This window comes from Canis aureus, chromosome 15 (genome assembly GCF_053574225.1).
Source record: "Canis aureus isolate CA01 chromosome 15, VMU_Caureus_v.1.0, whole genome shotgun sequence".
NCBI classification, from domain to species: Eukaryota; Metazoa; Chordata; class Mammalia; order Carnivora; family Canidae; genus Canis; species Canis aureus.
In genome coordinates, this window is record NC_135625.1 from 35,010,068 (window position 1) to 35,027,397 (window position 17,330).

At 37.4% G+C, this 17,330-nt stretch overlaps 1 protein-coding gene across 20 annotated transcripts in view; it reads left to right on the forward strand.

Moving 5' to 3' along the window:
- NRG1 (neuregulin 1) overlaps positions 1 to 17,330 on the forward strand; it is a 1,069,619-nt gene that overhangs the window by 1,011,685 nt on the left and 40,604 nt on the right. For 18 of the 20 annotated variants that reach the window (XM_077849098.1, XM_077849097.1, XM_077849082.1 and 15 more), the window contains one exon: positions 16,856 to 16,985. In XM_077849098.1, coding sequence (XP_077705224.1) covers positions 16,856 to 16,985 — 130 coding nt within the window. Of the gene's footprint in view, positions 1 to 16,855; positions 16,986 to 17,330 lie in introns of those variants that run through there. The other 2 variants (XM_077849095.1, XM_077849096.1) reach the window with 1 other exon arrangement.

Sequence of the window (17,330 nt, forward strand, 5' to 3'; positions counted from 1 at the left end):
CTTATCTTGATCTGCTATAATTTTGGAGATATTTTAAGTGTTTTTACATTTGCTTCTAATATGGTTAACAGAGATTATTGAGAAAGGCCTTTGATACAAAGTAAGTAATAATGAATAGAAGGGAATAGCTTTTTCTCATGGTATCATGATATTGAGTATTTCGAATTATAGGAGAGGTTAAAGGTCTTTAAGAAACAGACCTCATACCAAGAATTCTTGACTGGAGATCTGTGGAATAACCATGAATTGGCTTTAGAGGAGGGGGTCCATGATACCCCAGGATTGTATGATGGGTTTTTATTTGCAGACATAAACAAAAAGCTATAGCATTCCCCAGATTGTGAAAGGAGTCTGTGGCCCTCAAAATAGTAAGAACCACCACTGAAGAGACACAGGGACTTGAAAATCAGGTATCTGAGTTTGAATCTTAACTGCAACTTTTTTATCTCTAGAACCTTGGCAAACTCCTTACTCTCTCTGAGATTTTGTATACTTTTTTTTTTTTTAAGATTTATTTATTTGTTTAAGAGAGAGTGGGGACACGTGGGGGGCGGGCACAGATGGAGAGGGAGAGAGAATCCTCAAGCCAACTCTGGGTTGAGCAAGGAGCCCAATTCAGGGCTCAATCTCGCAACCCTGAGATCATGACCTGAGCCTAAACCAAGAGCCAGACACTCAACCAACTGAGCCACCCAGGTGCCCCAGACCTTATTCACTTTCTAAGTGGAAGAAGAAATATAGAATTTACAGGTTCTTCTGAGGGTTTTATGATGTCCTATATAGTTTTTCCTTGGTACGTTGAAGTCACTAGAAAATTATTTCCTTTCCCTCAATATCTTTCCTCAGAAATGATAGAAATAGTGAGCTAAAGCAACTAAGTGTTAACATGAGGCTTTCTTCTCTGTTGCTTGTTATCACACGTGGGTATATGTAACTCTGCAGATGGGAGTCACTTTTTTTTTAAGATTTTATTTATTTATTTATGACAGACACAGAGAGAGAGGCAGAGACACAGGCAGAGGGAGAAGCAGGCTCCCTGCGGGGAGCCCAATGTGGGATTTGATCCCGGGACCCCACCGGGATCACGACCTGAGCCAAAGGCAGATGCTCAACCACTGAGCCACCCAAGCAACCCAGGAGTCAGTTTTTTATGGCAGCTTTCAGCTGTGGATCTTTATAATGGAAAGCAACCCCATTAACTCTGCAGTATGGTCCAGGGTCAGATTTGACACGTGTGTGTGTGTGTGTGTGTGTGTGTGTGTGTGTGTGTGTGTGTGTATTTTTTTTACCAAAGTAATTTAACGTATTGCTTTTTCTTTTTATTATGGAAGGAAACATAGGAATGTTAACTTTTCTGCCCTCAGAGCTTTTCTCAAGGACACTGAACACTCTCCCTGATTACTTTTTATTGATTTCTTGACATTTCTGCTCAACATGGACTGCTTATTTTTAGGAAACAAAGGTTGCTGAGCTAAAAATGTTAATGATGCATTTGAAAGTACAGAGTTCAATGGCTTAGTCATGTCTCTTTCACACTTGCAGTTTGAAAAAACGATGTAACAGCTTTGCTAAATAGAGGCTAATGAAAATGAAGCAACTCAAGGCTATGTTATACATTCCTATTCCAGTTTTGCAGTCATCTGCCAGTAGCCCACACTTTAATTATGCCTGCTGGGATCCCTGGGTGGCGCAGTGGTTTGGCGCCTGCCTTTGGCCCAGGGCGCGATCCTGGAGACCGGGGATCGAATCCCACATCGGGCTCCCGCTGCATGGAGCCTGCTTCTCCCTCTGCCTGTGTCTCTGCCTCTCTCTCTCTCTCTGTGTGACTATCATAAATAAATAAAGAAAAAAAATAATTAAAAAGAAAATTTTAATTATGCCTGCTACTCTCTGACATGCCACATGAAGTTTTATTAAGGGTGGGCATGGTAAGCAAGTCTGATTAGATGATAACTTCCATGTAATCTAACCAAAAGAGAAGAAAGCTGTCCTCTGTTGAGCTAATTAGAATAGTCCATTTCTGTCTGGGTTGCTCGTTTTGACATGATTGTCAGGACTTTCAGCTAGGGGTGCTACTGCAGGACCCATTTTTTATTTATTTATTTATTTATTTATTTATTTATTTATTTATTTATATTTTTTATTTATTTATTTTTTTCAGGACCCATTTTTAAAACCATCTTGTAGGTGAAAAAATAAAATATAAAACCTTCTAGTAGGTGATTTATATGTTATATGGAAATGAGGTTAAAGAATAATTAGCAGTCAACAAAATGAGTCTAATTTCAAATGTCACTGGAGATCATTTTTCATTATATATAATTTATCCACATCTCTTAGAAATACACCTTTTTTTTTCTTTCCTCCCTATTTGCTGAGTACAATCAGCTTTCAAAGGATCTAATAATATTAATATTGCACTGAGGTCAATCACAGATCTTATGCGAATATCAAATATTGTGCAGGCACCATAAAACTAAGTTTAGCATTTTGTTTGGAATAGTTCCAGTTGCCATAGCTCCCTGATGATGTGCATAACTCAGCATATTTATATTTGTAAATGCATTTATAGTATGTACATGCATAATCCCCCTTACATTAGCTTCATAAAGAAATAAATGAGGTAGTTTTTCTAACTTTGAAATTATTAATAAATGAAATTAAATAATTTTCTTAAAAATAATTTTGAGAAGAAAAATGAGGATATGTTGAATGGAGAGTAAATAGAATCCCTGAAGTATTGTTGCACAAAATAATTTTTTTTTTTAAGATTTTATGTTTAAGAAATCTCTATACCCAACCTGCGGTTCGAACTTATAACCTCGAGATCAAGAGTCAGTCACATGCTTCATTGCCTGAGCCAGCCAGGTGTCCCATAAAATAGAATTTCTGATAACTTTCCAAATGAATACTACACTATTTAGGATTGGTTTCATTTTCTAGTTCTTAGCAAAGCTTAACAGAGAAGATAACTGTTTTATTCTGAAGCAGACAACAGGACAGTAGATAACATAAACTGAGCATTTTCCCCTTGAGCTTAAGCCAAAAAAACAAATTGACTTGAACAGCACTGGCCTCTTGTCTTCTGTTAAGAATGCATAAACTAAAAGTAATATTTTAAGTCTTATTCCCTGACATACAGCTTACAAACACAGGAAAATGGAGAGAGTAGTGCTTTCTGGAAGGCAGAAGAACAGGACTTCTCTAACAGCCTATGGAAAAGATGTTGTTTTTTGTTGTCTGTTTATTTTTAACTACAAGTTCAGATATGCAGTCATAGAATGAAAGACCCAGGAGACAGGATGCTTCGCTTGGAATCCTTCTCCACATTATGTGTTATCCTAAGAACACAGGCGTGCTGCTCACCTCTTTTAGCCCTGTGAAGAGAGTAAAAGGTTATCTATTTCTTAAGGTTACTGTTACTACTACAGGGTTAGAATATCTGTCTTCTTGTTCTTTGCTGGAAATTTTATTGCCTTTACCATACAGATAAGTTGTTTCCTTAGCATTTATTTCTCTTCCAAAAGAAAGAAGAAGGAAGGAAGGAAGGAAGGAAGGAAGGAAGGAAGGAAGGAAGGAAGGAAGGAAGGAAGGAAGGAAAGAAGGAAGGAAGGAAGGAAGGAAGGAAGGAAGGAAGGAAGGAAGGAAGGAAGGAAGGAAGGGAAGAAAGAAAGAAGAAAGAAGAAAGAAAGGAAGAAAAGAAAGAAGAAAGAAAGATAGAAAGAAAGAAAGAAAGAAAGAAAGAAAGAAAGAAAGAAAGAAAGAAAGAAAGAAAGAAAAAGAAAAGACCTAACTTTACAATTTACAGAAAACATTATGGATACCAAATACCCACTGAGCTAGATGAATATGATTTTATTTTAAAAGACAAGGTTACTAGAAAAAATAGTTTTTAATGGCATAAAGAGGAAGATGCTGGGGCACCTGGGTGGCTCAGTAGGTTAAGTGTTGGATTCTTGGTTTCAGCTCAGGTCATGATCTCAGTAACGTTAGCTGGGACTTCTGCATCAGGCTCCATGCTCAGCAGGGAGTCTGCTTGAGATTCTCTCTCTCTCTCTCTCTCTCTCTCTCCCCCTCTCTCCTCCTGCCCCTCCCCGTCACACACACACACTCTCTAGTTCTAAAATAAATAAATAAACAAATAAACAAACAAATAAATAAATAAAATATTTTTTAAAAAAAAGGAAAAAGAGGCTTAAGAAGAAAATGTGATACCCAGAGAACTCTACTGTGTCTGCAATCAGAAAATGTCTTCTCTCTCTACTTCTCATTTCCTTTACCTATCTTGAAGATTACCTTAAGTCCAGGACATGTTAAGTAGCATGCCCAGTAGAAATGGTGGTGGTTGTGAGCCCACTTCATGTAATTTTTGGTGTTTAGCTCTTAGCTTCGTTGGGATATAATTTATGAAGTGTCTTATTCTGGAAATGTGACTATCAGGAATGGGTAGACTCATTCTTCTATAAGAAGGGCAGCAGAAGCATTACTGTCTTCTCAGAAAAACGGCACTCCTTTTTTAAGATTTCACACCAAGCTGGATATTGGGCAAGAGCATTCACCTGAGTAATTAGTCAGTAAGCCAGACATGGCTCTTCTTATACTTTTCTCTGTGAGCCATCAATGATTGTGATGGCAAGTTTCCTACATTTTGTAGAAACTATGGCCCGAACAGTATTTCCATAGACCTCAATTTCAGCATGGGCAGGAATCAAGATAAAATGTCTAACTTTCTTGCTCCTAGGATAGAAAAATTATTTCTATTACAGGTGATGATGACAGACTTCAAACTTTTTTTTTTTTTAAGATTTTTTTTTAATTTATTCGTGAGAGACACCAAGCAAGAGGCAGAGACATAGGCAGAGGGAGAAGCACGCTCCCCACGGGGATGTGTGACCCAGTCCCAAGACCTCGGGATCAAGGCCTGAGCCAAAGGCAGATGCTCAATCACTGAACCACCCAGGCACCCCTGGTGATGACGGTCTGATATAACTTGTTAAAACCTTTTTTCATCTTTCAATTCAGTTTCCTTTTTGGATAATACATTTAGTAGGAATTGCCTGTAAGGAGTTAATAGTCTTATACAAGATGATAACGAGGTCAATTTGTTTTTATTGTTACTATTTTGTGATAAAAGGGGTTGGAGGTAGGGAATGAGAGAAGCATGACAGGGAACCTCAACATACTTTGCCTCGTTAGCAGCAACGGTGAATGTTCTTCAACTTTTGAATCATTTTTAAAGCCCTTGCCTCCTATTTTAAAGTATGCCTAGGGAATTGGAAATGTGCTACACAGAGCAAGTTCTATATTTGGAATCAGTACCGATCCATGTCAACCTCTTAAAATGATTACTTCTCATCTCTCTTTGAACATGTCATTTTACCTTATTAAGTCATCAGATTTAGCTGAGCATAGAGGGTATTCTCTTTGTTATTTTGACTATAAAATGCTCCGGACCATTTGAGGATAGTTATGGCTAAGACTTCAGTGCCACCCCTGATCTCTCTTGTAATCACTTATGATAGTGATGGATTCCATCTGTCTAGACCTCTGCCCCTGTGGTTCTCTCATCTAAGAGCAGTTGCAACTTTGTTCTGACCTCACACTATGCCTCGTCAGAGTTTCTTCTAAAAGAGAGCAACATTTTTGATAAATCAGATATATTCATTATCTCTAGAATTGGATCTTTCATATCTTCTTTTACAGAGTTGCTGAAATGGTCATCAGTGTCATTTAGAGCATGGAGCACAGGCCCCACAAATCAGAAGACCATGACTCAGTTCCTATCTCACTCACCTTTTCTCTTTTTACCTCCACTTTATATACTTACTTTGCCTTTCTCCAGGATGTGCTTTTCCATGTAATACATCACCTTGCCCATTTAGCAGATTACATGTCATTAGACTTTTTCAGTTTCTACAAGTTTCCTTATTGCCATGCTGATGTGTTTATAGCTCTACACAGGAAACTCTTAACTTCACATCAGGATTTGAAGCTAGACTTTATGATAAACTATAGTTTTCCAGCTCAGCAGCCCAAGGAGTTTGGTGCGTTCAACAGGAAAAAAAAAAGAAATGGAGGAAAGTAACATCAAAAGTTCTCCAGTTAAAATAAACCCTCCTGGGGTGCCTGTGTGGCTTAGTCAGTTCAGGTCATGATCTCAGGGTCCTGGGATTGAGCCCCGTGTCAGGCTCCCTGCTCAGCAGGGAGTCTGCTTCTTTGTCTCCCTTTGCCCAGCTCATGCTCTCTCTCACTATCTCTCTCTCTCTCTCTCTCTTAAATAAATAAAATCTTTAAAAAATAAAATAAGATAAAATGAGCCCTCTTATTATCACCTAAATTTGATCCTTGAGGGATATTAGAGCCTTATGTAAACATCACAAAATTGGCATCTCAGACCCTCCTAATTGAATTGAACTTTACATTGACTGTTTAGGTCCCAAGAATCTTTAGGTCCTAAGATTTCACAGACCCAACACCAACATCCGTCCTATTCTCTCCTCTGCCCCCCAACATCCACCATTTGACTACTTTCTATTTACTTTCTAATATGCATGGGTAAGATTTTTTTTTTTTTAATAATGTGTAGCCAGCAATTCTTGTGGATATCACTGGCTTTACCAACGCCTAGTTCTGACTTTAGAAGAAATATTTTGAAACTGTTTTCATTTATAATCTCCATCTGTTCATCCATGTGTTCTGCCTGTTGACCTTTGAACAACCAAAATTCATCATTTACAACTAAAATAATTCACAGATAAAATGGTCTTTGAATCCTGAAGACAAACAAACATACCAATTAAAAAATGAAAACAGGCAAACAAAGCAGCCAAGCTGACACGTGGAGGCTTGAATTGGGCAAAGGGTAAAATTGAGCCTAAAAAGTTTTCACGAATAAACACATAGCTTAGTTTGGTAACCAGTGAATTAACTTCTAATACTAGTTGATTAGATTTAAAAATCTAGGAAGCAAAATGAGGAGGATGGAGGAATTATGAGATCCTTTAATGAAGGGTCACGGAATCTTTACATCTGTCTGCTGATTATGATCCATTTGTATTAACAACATTTAATTCCGGGGACTTGTGTTCTCTGCAGAACAGTGACTCACCCCCCTGAGTTCCTCAGACTTTGAGAAAAATTCAAGTATTAGAGTTTTTTAATGCAACGTTTGGCATTAAGGTCTCTACTAAGAGACAATTAATATCCCAGGGACTGAGCATGTGAGACACTGCAGAGGTGCATAATGAAGGAAAATCTCTTACTTTTAACCAAAATGTTTTATATTTCAAAATTCTTCAGAGGTAAGGATTTCTTAAGGAGAAAGCCATGAATAAAACAGGCCTTTATAAATAATAAGGTCAGAGGTCTGGTTTCTTCTGGTTAACAAGGTCTCTTTGGCCTGGTAAGGCTTTGTTTCGTGCTTAGAAATCTGACCAGAAGTGGTGTGTCGTCTGTTTGCTCTCCCTCAGTGGGGTTAAGAAGGATAATTAACCCTGCACATGTCTCCTCATTATGGTAGTCACTGGATTCTACAGTTACTGAACTGGCAAATTTACTAGCCACTAGACATTAGCAATGCCCATTGGAGCATAACTAGCAATGCAAACTCCTACTAGACATAGCATTCAGTACTGCAAAGTGTTGGACTTCTTGAAAGCTTTTGGATCAATGACAGATCTTGGCCGAAGGCATTTGACTCTCCTCCAGGGATTGTATGGGAATGTGAGGGATTGAATTGCCAAAGTGAACCTGGTTTAGGATCTGGTTTTGCTTGTCTAGAGTGTAGGTGGTCTTGGAGAGCCATGGGTCCCTTCCAGCTGGTGTACTAAACAGCCATGATTCCCTGCTTTGAGCTGTTTTCCTGATCAGTGTTGGGGTGTGAAGCACCTTAGAAATGGATGCAAAGAACAAAGATCTGTATTAGCCACATACTTGCAGCATCTACAGTTTTAAAAGGAGGTTTAGGTTTTAAAAGGAGGAAGATTGGGTGCCTGGGTGACTCAGTCAGTTAAGCATCTGCCTTCGGCTCAGGTCATGATCCCGGGGTCCTGGGATCCAGCTCCAGGCTGGGCTCCCTGCTCAGCGGGGAGTCTGCTTCTCCCTCTCCTCTGCTCATGCTCTGGCTCATTAGCTCTCTCAAATAAATGAATAAAATCTTAAAAAATAAAATAAAATAAAAGAGTGAATACCTCAACCATTCTGAATTATTATAGCTCCAAGAGATGGAGGTGTTTTATTTGTCCATATTCACAGATAGATATATCACCACCAAGAAAAGCTAATAAATTACAACTAAGATCCCATGTGTGGACCTTAAAATTCCTTGTTTCTGGCAGTGCAGGGAAATAGCCAGGCAAGCCTAGATAAAACCCTGACCTCTACTCTACCTTTTTAAAAAAAAAAAAAACAATGTGCTTCTATATGCCCTTTTTTGGTCTTACTATAAGCAGGATGATTTCCACTGAGTTTTTCCAACAACCAAATGATGTGTGTATATATTTACATATACATACATATACATATATATGTGTATATGTGTGTGTGTGTATGTGTGTGTATAAAACAGCTAGGCCAGATGATGGTCATAAGACACTAAACACATGGCTCCACTTTTTTTAGAAATATTGTGTGCTTTAGAAAAAGAGTTCAGCGTGCACACCTGTCTGTTTCCTTCCCATTGAACAACAACAATTAATGCCAACAGTAGAAAAACAGGTGCCTGTTGGGTTTGAGGGTAGAGGCCCAGAAATTAAAAACAAAACCAAAAAACCCCCAAGGCTTTAAGGAAAGCTTTTTTAGGCATTGTGGAGTCAGGGTTAATTTATCATTTTGGCCCAGTTTCCATAAAGGCATAGGATTTGCCTGTAATATTACCTCCCCCACTGTTCCCATCTGTAACCTAAAAAAATATATGCTCTTTAGAGAAACAGGACTTAATATGAACTAAATATTACAGACCAGCTAGTCCTTTGGTGGATGGGGGAGGACAGGGCAGCAAGTTGGGTTTTTTTTAAGGCAAAGCATTTAAAGTTACATGTTTTTGGAAACCTTGCCTTATTCCTGTTCAGATTAGTCATGTATGAACGACAGTATTGGTGTTGAAAAAAGTTAGATGTCCATGTGTTACTTGGTTATGCAGAATTTGTGCTGGAAACCTAAATACTGTGGCTACACATTTAAACACGTCATGTTACAGGGAGGGGTGTTTTGCTATTCTGATCACGAACCTGGAAAGAAGAAACCCCTGGGAGTTCTGGGAAAACCTATGAACTGAAATTAGCCAAGTGTTACAGGGAAAGATTCATATGTTCAAACATGCTTTCCCTGCTTAATTCCTTTATGTGTAGCAACCTTTAACTTGAGTGAGGAAAATGTGGTGCTTATAGAAATAGAATCTGGCGATTTATATGACCAACCATCACCCAAATGCAGAATGTCAGTCACTTGGCTAAATGGTCTGAAACCATGTGAAGGGGGTGGTTTAAAGCTGCACAGGTGCCACTGAAGGACTATCATCCAGGCTGTATTCCAGACTGTTCATCCAAAGGGCCTGGCTCAAACGTGAAATACTAGGAAGACTGTCTGCATTGCCCAGATCCCGTCTTTTCTACACTTTTATGGAGACTCCTTTATGCAAAAACAATGAAATGTGAGATTTTTTTTTAAAGTTTTGTCAGAAATCAGTTTCTGTCTTGACAGTGCTTCCATGATTTTTAGGTACCTTACTGCCTTGAGCATCTGTGTAACTCACAATTTTAGGCCAACTGTGATATTCTTTATTCTTAATGGGTTCTTTCGTATCAACAGACATATGTTATAGTCAGATGAGAAAAGCATCAGTCCTATAATCTTGGCTGCACTTTACCAATGACTGTCGAATAATGATTATTTTATCTTCCCACATCCTACAGTTATATGACAGGGTTTTTTTTATTATTATTATTCCTGGCGTATTGCATTGGTTGGAACTTTGAGAGCGATGTTAAATAATAGCGTTGGTAGTCAACATACTTAGCTTGATCTTTACATTAATGAGAAGTTCTCCTAGAGTCTCAGTGTTAAGTATGATTTAAGTTGTTTGCTATAAGGAACTATTTTTAGGTGATAGTATCATTCCAATTCTACTTTATCAAGACGTGTATCAAAAAGCCTGAAATGGATATTTTTTGCATTTGTGATTTTAAACATATGTAAATACATCTTTAAACATATAATGTACATGTAAACATGTATACTAAACACATGAAAGTACGGGAAATAATGAATGATGAATCTCCATGTAGCCACTTCAGCATTTAGCAGATGTTTTTCATCTTGATCCAACTGACTTCCCTTCCCTCTTATTATTTTGAAGCAAATTCCAGACATGTTATCATTGAACATATACACATTTCAGTATGCATCTCTAAAAGCTAAGGACTGTTTTTAAGTATAACCACAGTACATTTGGCACCCACAAATTAATGATAACCCCATACAAATATTAATTTTCTAATCAGTGATCAGATTTCCTCTTATAAATATCATACATTTATAAATGTTTGAATCAGGATCCAAGTAAGTGTGGTGCAATATGAGTGGTTTATATGTCTTTTAACTCTTTTAAATGTCTCTATTTTAGATTTTTATTTTCTTTCATCCTCTTGGCCTATCTCTAATTCTACTCTCTTTGTTTATCCTCCTATAGTTTTGTTTTGAAGAAACTAGTTTATTTCCCTGGAAAAGTTCTCCAGGGTCTGGGTTTTGCTGATTGTATTTCATGGTGTGTCTTTTATTGTGTTCCTCTGACCTGTGTGTTTGCTGCATATTAGTAACCTGATGTGGATGCCTGATTAAATTCAGGTTTGACTGGGGGAATAAGAATACTTGGTAGTCTTATGGAAATTGATTGTTAATCTCATCAAATGTTGATTCAGCATCTATTGAATGACCATATGGCTTTTATTTTCTGATATGCTGTGATTTTTTAGATTTGTTGGATATAATCATGAATTTGCCTCCTACTTTCTATCTTCTGACCTTTCATCTACTTTCATTTCTAAATGTATTTTCGTTGATGAATAAATTAACCTATGTCATTAAATGCCACATGGTAATTTCAGAAGGTTGCTGAAAAACTGAATCCTTGATCAGTCCTCTCTGTTTTGATTTGTTTTGTTTGGTGCTGAAAACTTTTGACTAATTTTCTAAGTGATAGGTTAACACTTTCTACATTGACATGACCTCCTCCCAACCAAATTGATATTGGTAGAAAATGCAGTGTATAGTTACGAATGTATGCCTTCTGCATTTAGCCTGCGGAGATCTATAGATGTATCAAATTAAGCCAGTCAAATGGACTGCTAATACTTGCTTTGCAGGCTAGATAGATTTTACTCCTTTAGAATAGGATCAGGGAAAAGATTCAAGGGACAGCTTGAAAGTTTGTCAACTCCGGGCTTTGGAAATTTTGTACTTAACACAAAACTGAGTGATTAGTAGAAAGTACATAGCAGAACTGTATTTCTGGAGTTAACTTGTTAGCTAAGGAAACATTATTGACTTTGTAAGAGGAAAATGTAGCTCTCTTGTAATTGCAACCAGCCAATGATCCACTGTGAGAAGGGACTCTCCCTCCCTCTTTTTTACAAAATCTATGACATCCTATAAAGTATTTGTCATTGTGATGTTGCTCTAAGAAGTAGTAGACTCTGATTACATTGTATCATGAGTGAAATGCACTGTCAGAAAAAAGGAAAGAAAAGATAACAACTTGTATGTTTGAAAATAACCTTTCATGACAATTTTATTTTTCTAAGGATAACACTATCTAGTGACACCAAATCATTTGCTCAGCAATTGCTGGGAACTTAGAATCTGCTTTCTGTTTAGCAACAAATGAAATCAGTGTTACAACAAAAATTATAATTTTGTTTTATGAGGAGAAACACCCAAAGGTCACTTTTCATTCTGCTGAAGAAGGAAGAAATAACAGGGTCTACCCAGAGAGCTTGTAAGACAGAGAGGAATTAAAGACAGTCTTATTAATTTACTTAAACTCCAATATACATTTAACAAAACAGAAAGCAAGCATTTCCTAATTCACTTGTGTAACCTTGAGTAGCGTTCTCCTGTGTACCTCTGAACTCCTTGCTAGAAGTAGTTTATTATAGACCATAGAACTATTCTTTTGAGATGATTTGTATCCTCTTTTTAAATATGGGATAAATTGTAAGATATGCTAACGTTTTTTTCTTGTCCACCATTCTGTGTGTTTTTAAATGCTGCCAAAGCCCAAGTTCAAGACTAACACCAATTAATTTCCATCAGCCCTTGGTGCCAACTAGTTCTTTGGACAGGCTCTTACCTTGTGGGTAGTCTGCGAATCTCTAAGTGCTTACTTCTAGCTTATCAGCTAAGTTCATAGATCCATCAAGTGAAATGCCCTGATTCTACTTTAGAAAGTTCTGGTTTCAGTTATGGTCTCATGATGCTTCTTCTCTGACTTCCCTTTTTGTTTCTTTAGCAGAGTTGAGTAGAGGGGAGGCCAAGGAAATGGTGTGCTACTTTAAATCACTGTTTGGCACTGGGGACCTCCAAGCCAGCACAGGGTTGGGGGTTTTGTTTTTATTTTGTTTTTGTTTTTTTTTTATCACCTCTTGCCATTTTTTTCCTCTTCAAGAATGTATTTGCCATTCAGCAAAGTATTGAATTACTACTCAGAAAAACTTGCCAGCCCAGAAGGATACTGTTTGAGTACTTCTAAGTCAGGCTCCGAACTTTTCCTTTGGAGAACTAATGACTCCCCAGCCAGAATAATAGTAATTTCAGATTTTATTTTTTTAAAACTGGGAGTTCAAAGAATGCAAAAGCATGAAGATTTCTAAATACAGAGCCATTGAAGATATCAAGGTAGGGTTGTTTAAAAAGGAAAGAAAGAGGAAGAAAAACCTGTAATGTAGTGATAGTTTCATATTATAAAATAAAAATTGTTCAAATGTGTATATTTCATTGAGAAAACTGCATAAAGTTAGTGAGCTTAATTTTCCTGCAACTAAATCATTAAGAATTGTCCTAAAAACTGCTAATAAAGACTCCTTCACTCAGGGAAGACAGGGTCTAATGATTTTTCCTTGGGGTAAATACTGTACACTCATGCTAATCCCTGCTAATTGTCAAAGAAGAATAGAGTGGCTTCTTATCAGCAATTTGCATTTGTGTAATGGCCCTGGTCTGTTGGTGCTGTCTACTTCACTGATAAGGAAAACACCACTTAAAACAAGCAAGAAGTAAGCCATCCTTTCCAGCATTGTTTTCTTTTCAGCCTGTCTTGAGCAGAAAGACCCTGGCATTCTACAGGAAAAACTGTGATTCTGTGGGAAAATATTTAATGATGAACAGAGAACACTTAATTACTCCTCAGATTTTTATTGTGTATTTATAGAAGTGTGCAATAATGTGTGATTTCCAGAATGTTATGTTATAAACAGCTAAAATTATGTCCTATATAGTAATGGATGTCACACTATTTTTTATATTATATGGTTTTAAACTGTGATAATAACAATGTTGTGAGTATACTTAATTTAGTAGTAACTTGGACCTTTGGTCAGAAATATTAAAGAATTGTATGGATCTTGGAAGTTGAAAATATCACACCTTTAAGACAGTTTTCTTTTAACTCAGATTGTTCTTCAATTTAATTTGTAGGCAAATTTAATGGTTATAAAATATTAACAAGCAATTATGATACAGTTAAAATAGAGTAGATAATTGATACGTACTTAATGCCTTGCAATCATGCAATGGTTACCTCTCCAAATTAGACATTCTTTCTTTATATTTTGTAGAAGAATAATATACTAAGAACATTTGAGGCTTGATTATATATCATTCCTGAGTCCGGACAGACAGGTTTTTTTGCTTTTCTTTGTTCCACATTCATACCACTAGTGATAGTAACAGTATCATATATTTGCATGCAGTGTTGCAGCTAAGAAAGTACTTTGTCACACTTCCCAGCAACCCTGTGACAGCAGATTCTACAGCAGAATTTACTGCGGCAGGTTAGCTGGACAAGAGTTACACTGCTATTAATTGGTAAAATTGAGCCTTCGATCCTATTCTTCTCAACAAACTCCAGGATTCATTTCACTACATTTTATCTATAAAGGTTTCCTTTTAGGAAGAATTGTTCAAAGTCTTAGAGTCTTTAGCCCCAGTAACTCTAGTCGATATCCTCATGTCTTGCACATAATAAGCAATCATTAAAGAATTGTAGAAGGGAAGAAGGAAGGAAAGAAGGATAAAAGGAAGAAAAGAAGGAAGAACGAATAAGGGAGGGAGGAAGAAGAGGAAAGAAGGGAAGAAGGAAGGCAGCTAGAAAGGAGCGAGCCCTACTGTGTGGGGCAGGATTTGGGGAGTCTGTAAATGGTGATCTTAGTCTCCAGATCCTTGGCTAAGTCAGAGAACTGTCCAGCCTGCCCCAGGATGGTCATTAGTCCTGACCTATATGCCAGGAGAGACCAGGTCAAGAGTGAAACACTCCAGAGTACATTGTCTGCTAGCAAGTTACTGCTTTATTTATATTCTCTTCCTTATAATATTGTAGCTGCTAACATCCCAGGGAAAGTGTGTTTGGGATTCGTATTTTGCAGTATTCCTAATTGCTGTTCATTTAGCGACTCACTAGAAGGTGACAGACTCCCAGATCGTAACAAACTAGTCAGGAACTGGTGAGAGGCAGGGTTTATTAAGTCCCCAAAGAGTGAGATCTACTTCACTTACTTCCGGGACAACTGTGAGGGTCATCTTTTATATATCAAAACATTCTGTCTGCACAACGTTTCACTTCACCCCTGATAAAGTCCTCCCAGCCCCCCCCCCCCCAAGAAAGAATGTCCTTTCCATAGCTAGGTCTAAGCACCTGCTTGGTCTGTTTCATTCATTTCTGGCAAAATTACTAAATGGAAACGGACTTAGCAATGCAACATGCGTAAGCCAAGGAGAAAGGATATCACTGCAAAATTTATAGGTGTGCACTGCATTGAAATAGGGAGAAAAATAGGAAACCTGGCCAAAATCTGAAGGGATCATATATCAGCATCTCAATCCCAGATTCTTCTGACAATTACAACTTAGTCCTGTGTTTGGCTGTTGGTTCAGAACAGCTGTACCCAGTCAGCTGACACTTAGCATCACCTGGGAGTTGATTACTGCTTTACAATCCCATGGTCATTTTTGTTCTTGCTGCAGCTAAAGGATATAAGTGCTGGGATGCCTGGGTGGCTCAGGTCCTGGGATCGAGCCCCACATCAGACTCCCTCTCTCTCTGCCTCCCACTCTCCCTGCTTGTGTGCTCTCTCTCTCTCTGTGCCAATAAATAAAATCTTTTTTAAAAAATACAAAAATAAAGGATAGATGTGCTAAGCACAATAGTCTGTGATCAAATAAGACAGTTGCTACTTCATTTTCTTCAAGAGTTATGTAACCATCAAATATTCTATTGCTAGCTTCAAGTAATGATCTAAGAATTTTTCAAATGAATGTGTCATAACTTGGTGCTGCAGGATATAACAATAAAAGGATAATATTTTCAGAGGGGAAATATTTTTAAAAAACAAAGAAGAGGGTATTATTTCTTTTCTTTTTCATTTTTTATTTAAACTCAATTTAGTTAACAAATACTGTGTTATTAGTTTCAAGGGTAGAGTTTAGCGATTCATCAGTTGCTTGTAATACCCAGTGCTCATTACATCATGTGCCCTTCTTAATGCCCAGCACCCAGTTACCCCGTCCCCCCTCCACCTTCCTTCGAGCAGCCCTCAGTTTGTTTCCTAGAGTTAAGAGTCTCTTATGGTTTGCCTTCCTCTGTTTTCATCTTACCTTATTTTTCCTTCAAGGGGGATTATTTCTAGTTTTAACATACATTTATTAATTTTACTTATCTTAAAGTCCAAGGAATAGGTATGATGTATCTGGCTGTTGCTTCTATTACTGCTAATCCTTATTGATAGATTTATAATTTATATGGAGTGTCTGCTCTGAGGGGAGAATGTTTGTTTAGGTGTTTTTAGTAAAAGCCTCAGGGTTGGTTCTGAAAGAGCCTGGTGCAGTGTTTGCTGCTCAGCTTGGGTAAAGGGTAATCCTTAGCAACCTGTCAGGGATTCAGAGACCGCTGGGATCTGCTGGAGGCTCAGAATTTCTCTGTGGGAATGATTGGTGACAGCACACCGCAGGTGGTCTATTCAGCTCTGTCACCTGGGGCAGCAACGAAACCAGGCTCAATTTGTCATCCCACAGTATCCTGTCAGCAGTTAAAAGTCTTAAGCACAAAACCTTTAACATTTAAAGTAGATAGATACCTATATCTATATCTATATATACACATATATATACCTACAATATAAAATATATAATATTGAAAACTATAAAGCCAATATACACATAAAATGTAATTTCCAAAATAAATAAGTACCTGCCATTCAAAAATGATATTGAACTTGATTTGCACCGACATGACTTTATATCATTATCTTTGAGCCTTCCTGGAAAATAGGTTTTATTTACTGGCAATAGGTCTTCTCTTTTCCAACTCCCTTAGAAGATAAAATATTGGTTATAAGAAATGTTGAGCCTTTTTCCTATTATATTCTAATTAAATTAATTAACTGTGGTTACCCTTTAATAATTCTATTCTATTTAATTACCCCCAGAAAGTACTTCATTTGTTTACTGTGGTTTATTAAACCTGAAAGATAGTGAAATCCGCCGTACCTTATGTGAACTCTTCCTTTTAAGAGAATTTAAGACTAAAAGCTGTTTAGAAGAGGGAACAACAACATGTAAACCGTCCCCTTCTTTATCTTCTATCCAGCTACATCTACATCTACAACCGGAACAAGCCATCTTGTAAAATGTGCGGAGAAGGAGAAAACTTTCTGTGTGAATGGAGGCGAGTGCTTCATGGTGAAAGACCTTTCAAACCCCTCAAGATACTTGTGCAAGTAAGAAAAGAAATCCTCTGTGTGGCTTATGTCCGTAACTGCTTCTTTCAGATGACTCCATGTCTCATGATGTCTTGTTGCTTCTTTTCCCAATTTTGTTGCATCCTGTTGAATAATGCTGTTTTATTTGTAGAGTGTTTTGAAAATTTCACACCATTTGTCATCTCCTCTGTTACATCCAGAATTGTGTTTTGCTTTTTTCAGTTTTCTTTGTGCCTGTATATTTATAAAGTTGCTTTCCCTGTGGTTTTCCTCACTGTTACCTAGAAGAGATGTGCAAATATCATAGAGGCCTATAACTTTTGAAAGCTACTTCTCCATCCAGTGTTACGAATGAACCTGTAA